At 35.0% G+C, this 21,151-nt stretch overlaps 1 protein-coding gene across 1 annotated transcript in view; it reads right to left on the minus strand.

The window, feature by feature from the left end:
* The window catches only part of LOC129233099 (myocyte-specific enhancer factor 2-like), a 150,891-nt gene that overhangs the window by 65,154 nt on the left and 64,586 nt on the right, over nucleotides 1–21,151 (minus strand). The window contains exon 3 of the mRNA XM_054867159.1: nucleotides 7,321–7,465. Within this exon, the coding sequence (XP_054723134.1) occupies nucleotides 7,321–7,374 (54 nt within the window). The 5' untranslated portion in view covers nucleotides 7,375–7,465. The remainder of the gene's footprint in view (nucleotides 1–7,320; nucleotides 7,466–21,151) is intronic.

The following is a 21,151-nucleotide window of genomic DNA, read 5'->3' on the forward strand; positions in this document are numbered from 1 at the left end:
CCCTCTGCAGCATCACCGTCGACCGGCTCCTCACGATGCTGCTCCTCTAGCGAAAGCAGTCTCCAGGTTGCATCCATATCCTACACACACGCGCATACGTACACAACTACACACGCACGCACACACACACATACACCCACACACACACACACAAACACATACACACAAATACATACAGACACCTACACATGCACACACACACAAACACATACACACAAACACATACACACAAATACATACAGACACCTACACATGCACACACACACACAAACACATACACACAAACACATACACACAAATACATACACACAAATACATACAGACACCTACACATGCACACACACACACAAACACATACACACAAATACATACAGACACCTACACATGCACACACACACACACACAAACACATACATACATTCATACAAGCAACTACCCACACTTGCCTGCACACAGACACAAACACATATGCCTACAAACACATACATACACTCATACAAACAACTACCCACACATGCCTGCACACAGACACAAACACATATGCCTACACACACATACACATACCCCCCCATACACACACATTCATACACACAATTACTCATACACTTATGCCTGCACACAGACACAAACACACATGCCTACACACACATACACATACCCCTACACACAACACACATACCCCCCCCCCACACACAAACACGCACGCCTAAATACACACACTCGTGATTGCGAAAAACATAATTTGAATTCAAGGTGTCAAAACTCAAATTATTTTTTTTTTCTTTTTGCTTTTAGTTTTTCTACAAACTAATGACGCTGAGCCTTTAAAAATGACCGGAGAATATTGCATTGGGATCAGACATCCCAATGCGATACCTTCTTTGATACCGACTTGCTTGAAGTCCGTTTTATAATTAGCGCAAAACATAAATTGGTTTCCAAATAGTTTGGGGTAGGTACACTTCTTTAGACTACATCTCTAACGGGGGAGAACATGAATATTTTGATAGTCGCTGATGGAGTCATATTTATTAGAGATTGGACACAGACATTCATCATTTGGAACCATTCATTTCAACATCTTCTGCAGACAATGTTATTAACCCCCTTCAGACCTGGTGTTCGGTATACCGGACATACACTTTTAACAGCTGCTAATCATTTAATAATTGATTTAATGAGTTGATTTTTTTTGTAGTTGATTCTTTACATTCTACTTATTATAATCTGTGAAATAATTTTTCGTTTTGAGATCGACAACACTGACATATAAGGATTGAGAGAGAGAGAGAGGCTCATTTTTCCAACCATGGATTTTCGTCTGAAAAGCGAGGTTTTTTCCTGATTTTTAAAAAAATATATAATCTTTAATTGATCGTTTCAAACGCTTATATTATGTTTTATCATTGTTTGTAGAACATTTTATAATGAAGTTTGTTCGGTATTTTATCGTTTTTGTATATGAAATATTGATTTCAAAAATATAAGTCCGGAATATTGGACGTGCCATAACTCTTTTAATTTTTCTCCTACAAACTCAAAATTTTGTCTATAAGATACCCTTTACCATAGTACACTGTGTACCAAATATCAACATTTTTGGTCAAATATTTCATAATTTCGACTGAAGGGGTTAAACATAGAAATAATTAAACAGAAGTTTATCTAAAAGACTGCGGGATGTCTTGTAGACCGTGTGACCGCAGGTTACGGTTAAATCGGTCTGTGCGACAAAGATCAAGATTGGGAAATATTTCTGGTCACCAGTAGCGAGTACAAGCAAATTTATTAGTCACCGCTACTTTTATCCCATTCGCCTTTTTTGCCTTTTTTTTTTTGGGGGGGGGGGGGGTCACAGTACCTTTGAAGCAAATTTTTTCAATTTAAGTAAATTATATTTTTCGTTGAAACCATAACCTGCTTACTTACTTATTTTGTAATCAATAATTTATTTTAAAAAATTTAAAATATTGCTTACTTTTTGTAAAAATTTAAAACATTTAGAAAAATTTCAATTTTTAAAAATCCCTAAGGCTTTTTTGTTTTTAAACTAATATGAAAAAATCTTTTTGCTAAACGATCACAATCATCATCTCTAAAAATCTGCGCATTCATTTGCTTTTGTGTTTACTAGAAAATTTTCTGTGATCAATTACGTAAAATATCGTAATTTTTTTCAAAAAAAATTTGGTTTTTAAAGGTATAACATGCTCTAAACATTTGAGTCATTTATAAAATGCTTATCCAATGCAAAGTTTTGTTAAATATATTTTCCTAATTGCAAAATGTATCACTTTAAAGCTGTATCTTTTATAGAAAAAAATCCTTAGGGATTCTTATGACGCGAAAACACAAAAAGCGATCATCGAGAAAAATCAAGTTTCTTTTTGCATAAGAACACATAACGAGCATGGCCTAAAACCACTCATAATTTTTTCAATATTTGAACTAAAGCAATGAAACTTTTCCCCTGTGTTTGGACTAGTGTTTAGTTTTGAAATAAGCAATAAATTTTTTTTTGATCGTTTGGTCATTTTTGAGGTACTTAAAAAAGAACTGAATCAAAAATGAGCTTTTAAATTTTTACTCAAGCATAAACATTATCTTAAGATAAAGGTCAACTTGAATGTTAATCGTTAACATAAGCGATTGTCGGCGAAAGTTGAGTCAAAACGTGGCGCTCATCTCAATCGTCGAATCGGGGCTGAGAAAAACAGATACTCTGTTACTGAGTTAAGTTCATTAGCAAAGGTAAATGACACTAAAAAAACTCCTTTCATCCCTTTCCTAGTCTCAGTAACGGGAAACAGCACTTTTGAAAAGCCAAACAAAAAGCAATTTCCCGTTCGAATAGCCACAGAAATGTTTTGATGCCAATGACCAGCCCATAACGAAGAAAATATGGAATCCAAAACAATGGGCCCAGGGCGACCTACTTTCGTGACGTCATTGCGTTTGAAAAAGTAAAATCGCTTGGAATGATGTCAGTGTGCTATCACTGAGATTCACAACGATACTTGTTTGGCGTCCAATCCCATTCACACTCTCTATTCGACCTCAGTTGCATACTGGTCATTGCCAACGATCGAGAAAAAACTTCTTCTTCGTCATTAAGTAGTTGGCTTTCTCAATCACTATTTCTTTCTTTTTACTTCCTTTTACAAAAAAGGAAGTATTGTATTCGCGAAAAAAAATTTCACTCAAAAATTGGACTTAATTTCCATTTTGTTCGACCCCAAATGAATGTTGAGTTTATTTTTCAACCCGACCGCACGTGGATATATGCCCTGGGAACATACAGACACCCGAAATATCCATTTTGATGATCCCCGAGTTCATTACAACGAGTTTTCTCGTGACGTCTGTATGTACGTATGTATGTGCGTATGTGTGTATGTCGCATCACTCAAGAACGGAATGTCCTAGAAAGTTAAAATTTGGCACTTAGGCTCCTAGTGGGGTCTAGTTGTGCACCTCCTTTTTTGGTTGCATTCGGATGCTCCAAAGGGGGTCTTTTGCCCCTTTTTGGGGGGAAATCATTGTTAATTTCGATGTAAACTCAAGTGGTGTTATAATTTGGCGGACATTTGGCAATATATCGCCAGTCTTTTGGTCGCCAAGTTTTGTCGCCTACTTGGCGACAACTTTGGCGGTTTAAAAAAATATTATTTTTTTTTAAAAATCTGGTTTCAATTTGGCCACTATTGGTGACATTTAGAGATTTAACTATTGAATCGCATTAAAATTGCCAATAATGAGAAAATGACATTAAATTGGAGTAAAAGGAAGTCATGTGATGCACACATCAGCTTGTTTATAGAAGGGAACATCGAGATGAACGGTCGCCACTGGGCGACTCCATCAAAAAAGTTTCCACTAAAATCCCCACATAGATTAAGTTTAATCCCATTAATGAGTTAGATTAACCTTTATTCAAACTTTTTATGTTTCAGCAGCAATTAAGGGGTTACAGTACCTCAAAAATGATCAAACGATCAAAAAAAATTTTATTGCTTATTTCGAAACTAAACACTAGTCCAAACATCGGGGAAAAGTTTCATTGCTGTAGTTCAAATATTTAAAAAGGTATGAGTGGTTTTAGGTCATGCTCGCTATGTGTTCTTATGCAAAAGAAAAGCTTTAAATTGATTTTTCTCGATGATCTTTTTTTGTGTTTTCATGTCATGAGAATCCCTAAGGATTTTTTTCTACTAAAGATACAGCTTTAAAGTAATATTTTTTGAGTTTAGGATAATATATTTAACAAAACGGTGCATGGGATAAGCATTTTATAAATGACTCAAATGGTTAGAACATGTTAAACCTTTAAAAACCAATTTAAAAAAAAAAACTTTAAATTGCTTTTTCTTGATGATGGTATTTTTGTGTTTTCGTGTCATTAGAATCCCTAAGGATTTTTTTCTATTAAAGATACAGCTTTAAAGTAACACTTTTTGCAATTGGGATAACAATATTTGACAAAACTGTGCATTGGAAAAGCATTTTATAAATTACTCAAATGTTTAGAGCATGTTAAACCTTTTAAAACCAATTTTTTTTAAAAAATAACTTTGATTTTTTACATAATTAATCACAGAAAATGTTCCAATAAACTCTTAAGCAAATGAATGCACAGATTTTTAGAGATGATTATAGTGATCGTTTAGCCAAAAAAAAAAAAAATTAATTAGTACAAAAATAAAAAAGCTTTAGGGATTTCAAAAAATTGAAATTTTCTTCAATTTTTTGAATTGTAAAAAAAAGTAGGCACTATTTTTAAATTTTGAAAATAAATTGTTGATTAAGAAATAAGTATGCATGTTATGGTTTCAAAGAAATATAAAATTTACTTAAATTTTAAAAAAATGTTTGAAAGGTACAGTGATCCCTTAAAAAGGTCCAATTGTTACAATCGGATTAAAAAGGACCAATTGTTACAATCGATACTTATAGATCTTTAACTGCGTAAAAACTTCAAACACTTTTAATAATATAATACTGCTTTTTGAGGAGCACAAAAATAGTCACGTGATTATGATGATGTCAAAGAGGGTTTGTCGTCCCCAGAATTGGAAGGTACGGCACAAATTTAAAACGACGCGCGCCGTTTTTGAATTTTCCGGGAAATTAGATAAAACTATTCGGAAACAAACACATATACAAATACAACAAATACAAATGTGACGACCAGCAACAGGCACTGGGCCCAGCTAGGCTGGTCCTAGTCAATTAATGAGTCCCCAATGAAGATCAATGGCCCTCTTAAAGCTATCCACTCCCTTGCTCATTACCGCCTCTTCCGGTAAGCTATTCCAAGTGCCCACGACCCTGCTAAAGTAGTAGTTTTTCCTGATGTCCAAGTTAGCCTGAGATTTAAATAGCTTAAAACAATGACCCCTTGTCCTGCTTTCCCCGCAAAAATTTAATCCATTTACATCTTTCATTTTGATAAATTTAAATAACTGAATCATGTCCCCTCTGACTCTCCTTTGCTCCAGGCTATACATGTTAAGCCTATTAAATCTGGTATCATAATCCAAATCTGAGAGTCCCCTTACTAATTTAGTTACCCTTCTCTGAACCCTTTCCAACACAAAAATATCCTTCTTCAGATAAGGCGACCAAAACTGAACAGCATACTCCAAATGAGGTCTTACTAAACTCCTATATAAAACTCCTATATATATGATTCTACATAATTAAAATGTCTTATGGGGCTTGAAACAGATTTTTAGTACTTTCCAAGGAAGAAAGCGGATCGAAATTCTATAAAAAGAAAAAAAAAAAAAAACACCGAAAAGGGACTTTATGTTGACTTTAAAATTTAAAATTCGGTCCGTTTTTTTCAGATTCATCAGCAGAAAAAACACATTTGAGGTAGTGAGAAGCAAAGGGATGCAAGTGGCAAATTAAAAATTTGGAGATAACCAGTACAAATGGTAGATGAAGCTCTCCTCTGTCTTGGGGCAAGAGATGGTACTAGTAGCCCTGGTAGGTGCTGTTGTACAGCATGATTTAGAAAAACTTTTCAATGAAAGCCTACCTAGGATCTGATCTTTAAAAGCGTTTTACTCGAAATTTAAAATAGTCCACTTGCATCTCATTGCTTCTTACTGCCTCCTTTGTTTTCAATAAAAATGACTTCGGCTTGGAGCAAGAAACTATGTACAGTAGGCGCCGCATAATGTGATCACGGTTAATGTTATCATTCGCTTAATGTTATCAGAATCACTAAGTCCCGGAACATTTGTATATTAACCCGTGTTAAAAAAGTTGGATATTATAATCAGTGCCTTCGTTTATTGTTATCACTTTTTCATAAATTTTCGATTTTTTCCCCTTTTTGTTCCTCAATCAAAAGAAATACAAAGGCAAACCCTGACAGTAGCTTCCAGAAAAACAGGTTTCCTTCTTATCGGTAAAGCAGATTTTCATTTTTCGTGCTCAGTTACACTAAAAACTTCACTTTTAAACGATCAAACATTTTAGCCATGGAGAAAAAATTGACATTTTAAAACGCATTGACAATTTGACCGTGATGAATCAAAGATGCTGTAGAATAAGTAAACATTTCTCAGCCATTACTTAGTAAGTTACTAAAAAATTGGTAATGTGATTGAAAACAAAATGAAAATTTAAACAACAAGAGAAACCGTGCTGGAGAAAATGGTGAAGTTGAATCTGCTTTGAAATTATGATTACGAATGTCAGAGTAAAGAGTTGGTTAATGCAGAAAAAGCCAGATTTTACTCTTAAAAGGAAAAAAAAAAGACTTTGTAGCATCGGACGGACGGTTAAGTCGTTGGAATAAAAAGAGCTATTAGATTCTGTTAATTTAGTAATTTATACCTGCATTTAGTGGAGTTATTGTAATTTTCATTTGCAGTTGTAAAAGTAAATGCTTCTTGATTGAAAAAATCATCATTTTGTGTGTCCTGGATTCTTTTCGGTTATTGTTATCAATCGGTTATTGTTATCAAACTGTGTTTGCCCCAAAGTGATCCCATTAAGCAGCGCCTACTGTACCTCCATGTATTCCTACCAATATAGTTTCGAATTCTAGCTGTCGTTCCCCCAGTTCATTCAAAAAATAAATTATCGTCTTGGGGGGTGTACATTACATTCATATTTGCTTTTAGAGGAAAAATTCAAATGAATAAAAAGGGAAGATTCAAAACGAAACTGAAATTTAAAGGAAAAAAAGGACCAGATTTTGAAAAATGGGACTTTTAGAGACTTGAAATAAAAAGGCGGACTTTTATGGAAAAAGAAAGTAGTGAGGAGTAGGGTGTCTATGACAAGAAATGACTTGAATCTTACCTGTCTGTTTCTCTCGTCCGTGATGCGGGAAATCTGAATCTTTTTCCTGCCCATGATTGTGGATGGGATCAACAACCGATGATATCTGTCGCAGTCGTATCTCTCGCTTAGTCCTCCTTCAAAGCCACATCAATCAATCATTGATCTGCAAAAAACAAACCACCTATCAGTATCCGAAGCTCTAAAAACTTTTACTTATACGAGGCTTGTTTTTAAAGTAAGGTCCGTTTAGAAATAAAAAAAAGAACGAGTATAGATAGAGCAAAGACATTTATTGCACAAAAATCTACCACCCTTACGCTATATTTTGACATTGCTCCAGTGATTTTCCAAGCATTTGTCATAGCGTGGTACAGGTTTTTGAATACCTATTCGTACAAAGTTGCTGCCTGTGTAGACGACCATGAGAACTCTTACAGGGCTTTGGCTGGGACGTTTTTGAACATCCTCTGGTCTGCCCCTTACTCGCTCGCAGCCACTTTCATTTGTTTCGGCATCTACAGTCTTTCCTAGGAGGTCTGTGGCACAACAGCAATAATGAGCTCAGAGAACATTTTACCCTATGGTGGACTACAATTTTCTACGAGTAGGAATACAAAAACCTGTGCCACGCTATGACAAATGCTTGGAAAATCACGGGAGCAGTGTCGAAATGTAGCGTAAGGGTGGTAGATTTTTTTTTGCAATAAATGTCTTTTCTTTATCTGTTCTCGTTCTTTTTTTATTTCAAAACAGACCTTACTTTAAAAACGTTCCTCGTACAAAACAAGAACCTACTTCAAGACGCCGATTTAATACATTTTATGCTATGAGTGGCAAGTCTTTACGAAAACTATTAGCCTGAATAGTCTTGAAAGAGAATGTGAAATAGTTAAGATAAATTAGATTTTTTTCAAAATCAACATTCAGAACAATGTATTTCATGAGAACGTTTGTATTGAAATGATATTTTTCTTTTTTGGCAGTAAATGGGAACTTTCAATTTTTTTTTTTTTTTTTTTTTTTTTTTGAGCAATCACGATTGCTGATTGTTCTCACTTGACTGTTTTTGGCGCTCCTATGATTTTATTTTCCCACCAGCATCCCCGACCGGCTCCTCACGATGCTGCTCCTCTAGCGAAAACCGTCTCCAGGTTGCGTCAATATCCTACACTTACACGCATACATACACGCACCTACACACATATACATATATACACCTACACACACATACATACACTACACACATGCATACACACATACATACACCCACACACATACATACACCTACACACATACACAAACACATGCACACACAAACACACACACCTACACACTCACATACACACAACTACCCACACACTCATGCCTGCACACAGACACAAACACATATGCCCTACACACATTTACACACATACACACAACTACTCACACACTCATGCCTGTACACAAACACAAACACACATGCCTACACACATACACATATCCCCTACACACAAACACACATACCCCTACACACAAACACACATACCCCTACACACAAACACACATACCCCCACACACAAACACACACGCCTACATATACACACACACTCGTGATTGCGAAAAACATAATTTGAATTCAAAATGACAAAATTCAAATTAATTTTTTTTTTTTTTTTTTTTTTTTGACCTATACCATGAGCCAAAGAGATGAAAAGTCTTTTTATGGAAATATTTTATCCTTGAATTTTCTTTTTAATATTTTTCTTTGACAAATGAACAAAAAGAGCGAATAAACGGCTCTATAAAACAACGAACCAAATAAATCAATAAGTAAATAAAATGACTCGATGAATGATTAAATAAATAAACGAATGATTAAGAATTTATTTATTAATGAATAATCCAATATATGTAAAATGATGATAAATAAATTAAACTAACTATTCCACTTTGCCCCATAAACTTAACAAATGTTGTATCTTTTATAGCAAATCTAACTTTGGAGCAGTGGGATCGTTGTGTGTTTTGGTTCTCAGTTTTCGTTTGTATATTTTAATGAACCGAGATTTCAGCGATTATAAAATTTGCACCTTGATATAACACGGTACACACTGCTTAATTTGCATTATTTCTCGCACAACACGGTTTCGATGTAACACGAAACAAGTTTCGATACAACACGATACCTGTTGACCTGATTTATGTTATGTACACGATTAATTAGTTTAAAAAAGAAGTAAAAAATAATTTATATAAAAGTTTCGGTATAACACGAATTCAATACCACACGGTACGAATTAATCGTGTTGCTTCTCGGGATATTCGTCACCAACTTCAATGTAATTTCACATTTTATCCCTTTCAGACGTGGCGTCCGGTATATTGGACATGAACTTTAAACAGCTGCTAATAATTTCTTAATTGAATAAATTTCTCGATTTTTTAGTAGTTAACTCTTTACAGTTTGCTTATTATTATCTGTGCAAGAATTTTTCATTTTGGGATTGACAACATTAAGCAATAGGGATTGGGAGAATGGGACTGGCTCATTTTCGCAACCACGGATTCTCGTCGCAAAAGTGAGGGGTTTTTTTCTTGTTTTTTAAAAATATATAATCTTTTATTAATCATTTCAAATCTTATATTATGTTTTATTATTGTTTAGAGAAAATTTTACAATAAAGCTTTTTTGATGTTTCATCGTTTTTTTTATCTGAAATATGTATTTCAATAATATTTGTCCGGATTATTGGACGTTTCTTAACTCTTTTAATTTTTCACCTATAAACTTGAAATTTTGTCTAAAAGATGCTCTTAGTACACTGTCTACCAAGTGAAAACATTTTTGTTTAAGTATTTCAAAATTCCGTCTAAAAGGGTTATGCTTCGCACAATTTTAATTACATAGCATAGACTTTAATGAAAGAATACTGTTTGGACGTGATAGCTTAATGTTGAAATAATATTGATCTAAAAGTAAAGGTGTTATTTTAAGCGTCTGTATAAATACACCCAAAAGCGCATTTGCTACAGAGTTGGTTTCGTCAACATTATTTGCCTAAGTGTTAGAGCAATAAAATATATTTTTATGGCAAACCTCCCAATTGGAAGAAAATTATATGGTTCGAATAGAATAATATTCAAAAGAGAAATATCTTTTAAATTGCCATTCCAGTAAAGGAAAAAAAAAATGCAACGCACAATATTAAATCATGTGAATCCATCACCATTAATATATATATTGACCTATCGAAGAAAGCACAAACCATAAGAAAATGTAAGAAACATTTTGCTGCCGTTTATTTACTTCCAGATTGAGAGTGCGTTTTATGGGTGCTTTCTTCTCCCCGAGCTACCCCCAGCGACTCGCTGGTCAATGACTTTACCTTCCTGCCCATTCACAAAGGCTTTTCCGGACGAAGATTTGGCAAACTTCGCAAAGAAAAGATCGTGAGAAGGTTCCGATGCCCACACCTGCGCCCATCTGCAACAACAACAAGCACCAGCAACGGAACTGCCGTGGGGGCCACATCCAAAAGGGTTGAACCTTTTTTTTTTCTTCTTCTTCATCTAGATGGACATATTGTCCACACTCAAAGAAAGTCTCTCCCTACCCCCAGGGCGAAAAAACGAAGCTGTAAAAAGTGTGAAGCACCCAAAGAGGAATATTAACAAGGAAAGGGAGAAAGAAGCCGAAGCAGATGAAGGAGAAAAGGGATTCTTTTGTTTGTTGGACGAAGAAGGAAGGAACTTTGAAAGGTCAACTGTTCCGCTGGTTTAGTTCTGCTAAAGAGCTCAGTTGTGGGAGGATACATGATGGTTTGGCATCAGTAGAGCCCCTATAACTGGACAGGCCAACGCATCCGCCATTTTGGAGCAAGCGTACAACAGGGAAAGCTACCTTTATTGGCAATCCTTCGCCAAACAGGGAACGAGAGAGTCGGAGAGCGAAGGTGAACATTGGCGAAATTTTGGAAACAGTTGGCGTCGATTCCAGGCTGCCAGTGACTTCGCGGGCTATTATTTATCCATATCTTTTTTCTTCCTGCAACTGCTGGAAATCTGAAGAGCCGAAATCCTTTTTTTGGAGCTGTTTACACAATTAACAGCCGAACAACCACCCATTTGACTCAATTTAACACACGCTAAAGAAATGTAAACATCGGCAGCAATGCTAACGCTACGAAGCACAGGATCAAGTTTGCTCCAAAATGGCGGATGCTTAGGCATCAGATATGGCTTCGCATCGTAGCTTAGTGATAGTCCCTGCACCACCACGCATTTCAGTTCCTTTTTTCATCTCGTTATGCAGCCACTACTTTTTATTTGGTTATACGAAGCGTTTTGTATCAAGACCGTTTTTAAAAGTTTAACGGGGAAGACGCTTCACGGTCTGTTCACATCCCTTTTTCACATGATTTTGTTTTTTGTTTGGAAAATATTCGGTGCACGATTTCATTTTTGTGTTCTTGTTCAAATGAACAGCATTGTCTACCTATTTACGGTTAAAAATGGCGTGGATAGAAACCAGTTTTAAGGAGGCACAGTACCATACAAGCAATTTTTTTTAAAATTTAAGTAAATTCTATTTTGTGTTGAAACCATAACATGCTTACTTACTTTGTAATCAATAATTTTTTTTAAAATTTTTTAAATATTGCTTACTTTTTTAAAAAATTCAAAACATTTAGAAAAATTTCAATTTTTTAAAATTCCTAAGGCTTTTTTGTTTTTAATCTAATATAAAAAAATCTTTTTGCTAAACGATCACAATCATCATCTCTAAAAATCTGTGCATTCATTTGCTTTCGTGTTGTGCTAGTGCCACACTTATGCGCGAAATTTCAATCGATCTCTTCTTTGAGATGTATAAACAAGCCTACCCAATTTCCTTCACTTTGCACTAGTCTTTCTTGGTGTTGGGAATTTTGTTTCTGCCAGTGTATTTCGAAAAATCGTCGGTTTTCTATACGTTTCTAAAGGTGCTTACAAACGCGATTTTAAGAGTTCAATTTCGAAAATTCAGGGGGTGAGCCCTCGAATACTTTTCAACCCACAATATTCTATTGACCAAAGATTGTTCAAAATGCCTTTTTAAACTAAAAACTCGAAAATCTTCCGGGGATGAGTCCTCGAACCTCTCCTCCTCGTAACATCACCAAAAGTTGAAATTGATTGGGGGGGGGGGAGGGGAAGCGATATTTTGGTTGTGACAGAAATCGGAACTGAACTGAAAAATATATAGTTTTATTTCGGCTCGATATATCTTCAGTCATTTATCATTTTGTTACTGCAACCAACTTATAAATATTTTCTTACTCAAGTTCAACCATATAATTGTCATCATTACACGTACATTGCTACATTTATGAGCAAATTACTTTTTTCAGCTCAAATAAGAATACAGATAAAATAAAATGGAACTACAGTTGACTCCCGCTACAACGCGATCCGACTTACGCGAATTTTTCCCCGGTAAAGAATATTATTCCCAACGCGAATTCTTCACCCGCAACATGAAAAATTTTCGGAGGGAATCGCGGTTTTTTTCGTGAATGGACCTTCATCCCTTTGACATCGCTGAGGGCGGAAGTTCCCACACCGTACTAGTCTAAACATCGCTTATACAAATAACTACTCCTCATTTTCCATTAATTTTTTCATTCTATATGGTAAAGTTAATGAAATATAATGACACTTAAGAGCGCTGTTTTATTTAAAACTGAAGATAGAAGGAAAAAGAGAAAGTTTCAACAACTATAGTGCATTTGTTTTTCTTACTACATAATATACGTACCGTAGTGGTTTATTTTACGTCTTCTTTTCCCATTGATCATTGACTTTGTGCATCGTAGCAGTTTTTTATGTTAAATAAAACGTTTTTTTTTAAAAATACAATAAATAAAAATTCAATTTTTTGTTTAAGAAACAGTAATGTATAGTTAAGAAATGGTTTTTAACAGTTTGAGGTGGTGTTTACAAGTGTCTTTAATCGTAAGGGTATGTTTATAAAAGTTTTTACACATACCCTTTTCCACAACGCGAAATTTCAACTTACGCGAAGGGTCTTGGAACGCATCCCTCGCGTAAGTCGGGACTCGACTGTAGACCGAGAATCGAAAAGCGTTCTACTCGGAGGAACGAAAAAACCGATTATAGTATACATGTTTTTAGTTAAACCGGAACGGAAAAAAATGACAGTTCGAAGCCCTGTTAGAAATGATGGAAATGGACAGTATTCTCGGAAGGCTCTAAGAGAACCACAAAGCCATTCGAATGTGTATTCATGCCGTTGTGAAGCCACTTTACGAGCTCTCTTCGCCCACGTAGAGGTGTGACTGAAACAAACTTGAGAAAGATGTGTGACAAGTGATCAAACATGGCAATGAATATTTTCACACATTACCGCATTTTATTGAGGTACGGTGTAAAGATAGGATTTCAAAAACAAGTCTCTGCACGAACACACCACGTTTCGGAGCGATTTCTGGTATGATTTCGTAATCTTGACAATGACTCTTTCATTTATTTAGCAGTAAAAATGAGTGTAGGCGCCGCTTAATGTGATCACTTTGGGACAAATACAATTTGATAACAATAACCGACTGATAACAGTAACCGAAAAGAATCCAGGAGACACAAAATAATGATTTTTTTCCGATTAAGGTGCATTTATTTTTACAACCTCAAATTAAAATCACAATGACTCAATTGAACGCAGTTTTAAATTATAAATTAGTAAATTAACGGAATGAAAATATCTGAATTATAAAAAGTTACAGCTAAATTATGTAATTTTTAATCACATAGTAATAGGCGAAGTAAAATATGACCGTTTTCCCTGACATTCGTAAACCAGTTTCAAATCACATTCAGCTTTTCTATCTTTTCCAGCATGGTTTCGCTTGTTGTTTAAATTTTAATTTAACTTCGCTTTGTTTTCAATCTCGACACAATTCTTTAACAGCTTACAAAGTAATGGCAACAATGGAGTTCCTACATCAATGCATGTAACATGTCCAGCGACTGAAATTTTTTAGGTGCAAAAGAAAGTTTTCATAGGGGGAGTCTGTGGTCACTGGGGGCGAACTTTCTGTAGCTTCATTCCTAGAAAAATTTTGAACTGCTATTGAAAACCACAAAATGCTACACAGAAAGTTAGTCTCATCAGGGTTTGCCTACGTATTTATGTTAACTGAGGAACAATAACAGGGCAAAAATTGAAAGTTTATGAAAAAGTGATAACAATAAACGAAGACGCTGATTACAATATCCGACTTTTTTAACGTGTGTTAACATACAAGCGTTTCGGGACCTCGTGATTCTGATAACATTAAGCGAATGATAACATTAACCGTGATCACATTAAGCGGCGCTCACTGTATTTTCGAAATTGGAAGTGCAAAAGTTGAAAACGGACGACGATACACTAGAACGTGTATTTAGCAGGGTTGCGGAGTCGGACCGATTTTGGCGTAAAGGAGTCGGAGCCAGGATTCAAATCCCCCCTCCCTCCGAGTCTGGATTTTTGCGACGACGGAGTCAGACAGGTTTTGAGGTAAAGGAGTCGGAGTCAGTTATTACTTCCTTTTACAAAAAAGGAAGTATTGTATTCGCGAAAAAATTTTCACTCAAAAATCGCCCTTAATTTCCATTTTGCTCACCCCCAAATGAATGTTGAGTTTTTTTTTCGATTCGACCACATGCGGAAAAGTGCCTAAGAATGTATAGACACGCGAAATATCCATTTTGACCATCACCGAGGTAATTACAACGACTTTTCTCGTGACGTCTGTATGTATGTGCGTATGTATCTCGCATAACTCAAAAATGGTATGTCCTAGAAAGTTGAAATTTGGTACATAGACTCGTAGTGGGGTCTAGTTGTGCACCTCCCCTTTTGGTTGCTTTCGGATGTTCCTAAGGGGGTCTTTTGCACCTTTTTGGGGGGAAATCATTGTTCATTTCGATGTAAACTCAAGTGGCGTTATAATTTGTCGGACACTTGGCGATATATCGCCAGTCTTTTGGTCGCCAAGTTTTGTCGCCAACTTGGCGACAAATTTGGCGGAGTTTTTTTTTTTTTTGGTTTCAATTTGGCCATTGTTGGTGATATTTAGAGAATAAATATTGAATCACATTAAAATAGCGAATAATGGGGAAATGACATTAAATTGGAGTAAAAGGAAGTCATGTGATGCACACATCAGCTCGTTTTTCTTACGACTCCGCATTGAGGCAGTGCAAAGGGATATAAGTGGTTTATTTTAAGCTTGGAGTAAAACGCGTTTAAAGTTTAAATCCAAGGTGGCTTTTCAATCGTAAAATTTCTGGTAATGATGCATCCATCTCTCGCTCCAAAGTACAGGAAAGTCGATTTCTACCAGTTATCCAGAAATTTTTATTCCGGCACTTCCATTTCTTTGCTTCTCTTTGCCTTCATTTTTTTTTAAGTCTTTCAAAATTTACCGGAAAAATATTTTACCAGGTAAAGTGTCAATCAAACATATTTTACCCAGTGCCTGATTTTTGAAAGTGAGCTACAATAAATTTAACGAGCTGATGTGTGCATCACATGACTTCCTTTTACTCCAATTTAATGTCATTTCCCCATTATTGGCAATTTTAATGTGATTCAATAGTTTACTCTCTACATATCACCATCAGTGGACAAATTGAATCCTAATTAAACGAGCTGATGTGTGCATCACATGACTTCCTTTTACTCCAATTTAATGTCATTTCCCCATTATTGGCAATTTTAATGTGATTCAATAGTTTACTCTCTACATATCACCATCAGTGGACAAATTGAATCCTAATTAAACGAGCTGATGTGTGCATCACATGACTTCCTTTTACTCCAATTTAATGTCATTTCCACATTATTGGCAATTTTAATGTCATTCAATTGTTTACTCTCTACATATCACCATCAGTGGACAAATTGAATCCTAATTAAACGAGCTGATGTGTGCATCACATGACTTCCTTTTACTCCAATTTAATGTCATTTCCCCATTATTGGCAATTTTAATGTGATTCAATAGTTTACTCTCTACATATCACCATCAGTGGACAAATTGAATCCTAATTAAACGAGCTGATGTGTGCATCACATGACTTCCTTTTACTCCAATTTAATGTCATTTCCACATTATTGGCAATTTTAATGTGATTCAATAGTTTACTCTCTACATATCACCATCAGTGGACAAATTGAATCCTAATTAAACGAGCTGATGTGTGCATCACATGACTTCCTTTTACTCCAATTTAATGTCATTTCCACATTATTGGCAATTTTAATGTGATTCAATTGTTTACTCTCTAAATATCACCAACAGTGAACAAAGTGAAACCAAATTAAAAAAAAAAAAAATCCGCCAAATTTTTCCTTGGCGACCAAAAGACTGGCGATATATAGCCAAATGTCCGACAAATTATAACACCACTTGAGTTTACATCGTAATTAACAATGATTTCCCTCCAAAAAGGGGCAAAAGATCCCCTTAGGAACATCCGAATGCAACCAAAAGAGAAGGCGCACAACTAGACCCCACTAGGAGTCTACGTGCTAAATTTCAACTTTCTAGGACATACCGTTTTTGAGTTATGCGAGATACATACACACATACACACATACATACGTACATACTGACGTCACGAGAAAATTCGTTGTAATTAACTCGGAGGTCGTCAAAATGGATATTTCGGGTGTCTGTACGTTTCTAGGCATATATCCACGTGTGGTTGGGTCGAAAAAAAAAACTCAACATTAATTCGGGAGTGAGCAAAATGGAAATTAAGGCCGAATTTTGAGTGAAAATTTTTTCGCAAATACAGTACTTCCTTTTTTGGAAAAGGAAGTAAAAATGAAACATTGAGAATATATGGAAATTATACATTAAGAATATCTATTTAAGAAATGCTTGTAAAGAGCTGCGAACAGTTCGTTTTCAAAATAAAGTGATTTTTGAAAAGACTTTAACAACTCCGATTGGTGATTATGCAATCCAGAGCTGCGGATTAAAAATGATTAACTCCGACACTCCATAATGACTCCTACAATTGTAATTTTTACCGAAAGTAAGTCCGCAATCCTAATAAAATCCACCTCTGTTTTATTAATGAATTGAAAGAAGACCGGAATAAATATGAAGCTTCAACTTCAATTTTCAATCAACATTTACTTAAGTTGTTACTTAAGTTACAATCAACATGGACCTTCCAAATAGCTCAAATCGGTCAAAAATATGATTTTTTTTTATTCCGTGGAAGTAACAATATATGAAGTGTGCTGAATCGTATGAAAAAAACCTCTTGTTGATCTGATGTTTTATCGCGAAGTTATATGCGTTTAAAAAAAATAAACAGAGCGTATTTTCCATTAAAATGGCTGTAAAACATCTAAACAAAGTCGAAAAACTAAGTAAAATTAAGTGTCAAACATATAAACTAAGTTTTAATACATTCTTACATTGGTATTAATGTCAAATATTTAGTCATAGTGAAAATATCTTTCGGGAGGTATTAAAATACGAAGAACATGAAATGTAAGTGAAATTAAACTTTAACGTCATTTATCTAGGATTGGAAAATTCGATGCGAAACAGATTGAAAAAAGCTCCATGCGACTTCATTTTTGTTCGATATGCTTCAAATTTCAGAATATGATACTTTGGTAGTAGTTTGATAAAACTGGGTATGCATTAAGGTTTAAGAGAATTTTATGTTGCTTAAAAATATCAAAGTTTTGATTTTTTTGTAATTATTCGCAACAAAAACTATTGCTTTACGCGAAAAAAATACTGCGCAGTTAATAATGGACCAATCCTTAAATGGATACCCGAAGTTCTAGGCAATGTTCTGTTGTCTGATAAAATGCAAATTTTTTGAGAAAAGAGCAAAAATTGAGTCGCATGGAGCATTTTAAAATTTTTATTTTAAATTTCAAAATTTTTAATTTTAATTAAATTTTTATATTGTTGCATTTTTTTGCTTGATATTTTGCATGATAATAAACTTACTAACTTTTATGCCCAGTTTCATATTTCAAAATTAATAAACAAAAGAAAAAGCTTTCAAGGTCCACGGTCTCCTTAATCAAGTACAAAATCTACGATTATCCCCAAACAATTTATCTGATCCCAAACATTAGTGATCTAACAACCAAATCATTGAAATGATGTAATAAAGGTATCCCGGTAATCTAAGCTCGAAACGCAGCTGTCAAACGTGACAACTTGTTGATAAATAGCGTTAAAATGTCATCTTTTCATTCAAGGTCGCGCTCGCTGGAAACGGAGAGTAATCGCTCTTTTGGCGAAGTTTCAATTCAGTAATTCGAATTTTCAGCCAGGCGGAACAGGAGGCCATTTCGTTCTCACAGGAATTGATAAAATAAAATGGCGACGTATTAGTGTCAAACATGGGAGAAATTGGATGATGTGCGATTGAATAATGTCGAGGGTAAAAAGCAAAATTTCTCTTTTTTTCGTTCGCACACATTGCTCTCAAAAAATACGGTTTCATCTTCCATATTCTTTCGCAAGAGCACAAAAGAATGTATTTTTTGTCATCTCATATAGAAAACATATTGGCATAAAAAATAGTCACATAATAAATAGACAAACAGAGAGAATATTTATGCACAGGGACCGACAAAAATAGAAAAACCTAAAGGGTTCTAGTCAGGGAATCATTTCATCCGTCAGATAAACTATTTCTAAAAATTTGTAAGAAAATTTAGGGTAATATGTCTTCTGAAATATTCTTGATCTGAAAGAACTAGCCTCGAAGGTACATTTTTTAGATGCTCGGGACCCCTGACTACGTTATATATATACAGGGTGCTTAAAATTAAACGCACAGTACTCAGAGGCTCAAGCTCCGGTTCTATTTAACGGATCCGAATGAAATTTAAAATATACGTTATGTAGAACATGCGCTCGAGGTTTTTGCAAAAAAAGAAAAAAGTTTACATTTCTCACCAATAGATGGCGCTGTACTGCGAAAACCATATGCAAATGAATAGCGACTGTATTATGTGTATAAAACAGAGATGCATGATTGAAAGGAATCATTCTTCCGCAGTTAACATGCCGCTTAACAAGAAGGAACGCGCACTGATCGTAAAACTGTTTTATCAGAATGAGAGCAATGCTTCGGCAGCTCTCCGTTCATCTCGCGGACTTTCCCAATTGCCTGGCCAGCAAGGTCACCAGATCTAAACCCTTGCGACTTCTGGCTGTGGGGTTTTCTCAGAGATCGCGTCTATCAAGGAAGTGTAACTAATGAAGCAGAGTTGAATGCGTCTATCGTACGCCACGTCTCACTAATTCATCCCGATATGTTGCATGCGGTCGTTGAACACGCGATCGTACGCTTTCAGCATATTGTTGACCGGCAGGGTATGCACGTAGAGCATACGTGTGTGTAACTCAATAAACCTTCTTTTATTCTTTCAATTTTTAGTGTTATCTTTCTTCTTACGTCATTACAGCGCCATCTATTGGCGACACATTTAAACTTTTTTTTTTTTTGCTTAAACCTCGAGCGCGTGTTCTACATAACGTATATTTTAAATTTCATTCGGATCCGTTCAGTAGAACCGGAGCTATGAGCCTCTGAGTACTGTGCGTTTAATTTTAACCACCCTGTATATATATATATATATATATACAGTAAAATCCCTCTAATGCGGACACTAACGGGACAATTTTTTTCGTCCGCAATACAGAGGTGTTCGCAGGACAGGAGTTTAATAATGTTATTTGCATTGGAACTGGGGAATTACAAATTGTCCGCCTAAGAGAGGTGTCCGCCTTTGAGGGGTGTCCGTTAGGAAGGGTTTTACTGTGTATATATATATATACGCACGTATATATTTATGTAAACTGTTAAGGTTATTTGCTCACACGTTTAAAAACTGCTTTTAACTTTGATGTTGAAAATGTTGGTTCGCGCTATTTTTTCTCCTCTCATACCATACATCAATTATTTTCTGCTTTTTTCTTGAAGTATGTTCATTGATTTTCAAAGACATTTCATACTTATCCGTCATGCCTATTTGTCAGTAAAAAGTTTAAATTTCAATACATTTCAATCTGAAAAATGCTGCGCAAAACATAATATATAAATAACAGATATTTTCAATAAAAAGGAAATGAAATTTGATTAGCACGTAACGCCATTTTATGACAGCTATTGAAAAGAGTTATGATTTTCATTGAACGATTTGGAAACATTATTTTTAGGGATGTTTTGCATCAGCAGGTTTTTTTTTTTTACCGATTTTCAAATAGTAAATCGATTATTTTTTTTTATTACATAAATATATTAATGTATTGATTTGATACATTAACCGTTTTTTTTCTATCAGAAAACAAAACTGAAATTTCTTAATTTATACATTACATAACAGTAACAGAACATTTCAATACGTTAAAGGTGTTCCCGACTCTGTTATTTCGCCGGTCGGAGTAAGTTGGGTGGAATGGGTCAGCGCTGCATTTATGCTGAAATAAATTGCGAAAAATTATTTCTAGCCTATCCAGTAGCAGCTTTGCAATCTTGCTACTGTATCCTACATCTACCGAGCAAGATTGAAATAATTTTTCACATTCTATTTAAGCATTAATGCTGCGCCGACCCGTTCCTTCCGACTCTTCATCAATTTTAACGGAGATTTCTTCAAAGAGTAAATCATAGTTTTTATTATATTTTCGCCGTAGATGATATTTTTTGAAGAAACAGTGTTATTATAGCGACGGGAATACCTTCCGTAATAAATTTTACACTTGGATAGTTGAATTGGGCAAAAACAGAACATTTCAATACGTTAAACTAATTGGAAGAATTCGAC

The sequence above is a fragment of the Uloborus diversus genome, unplaced genomic scaffold, assembly GCF_026930045.1.
Source record: "Uloborus diversus isolate 005 unplaced genomic scaffold, Udiv.v.3.1 scaffold_17, whole genome shotgun sequence".
NCBI lineage: Eukaryota > Metazoa > Arthropoda > Arachnida > Araneae > Uloboridae > Uloborus > Uloborus diversus.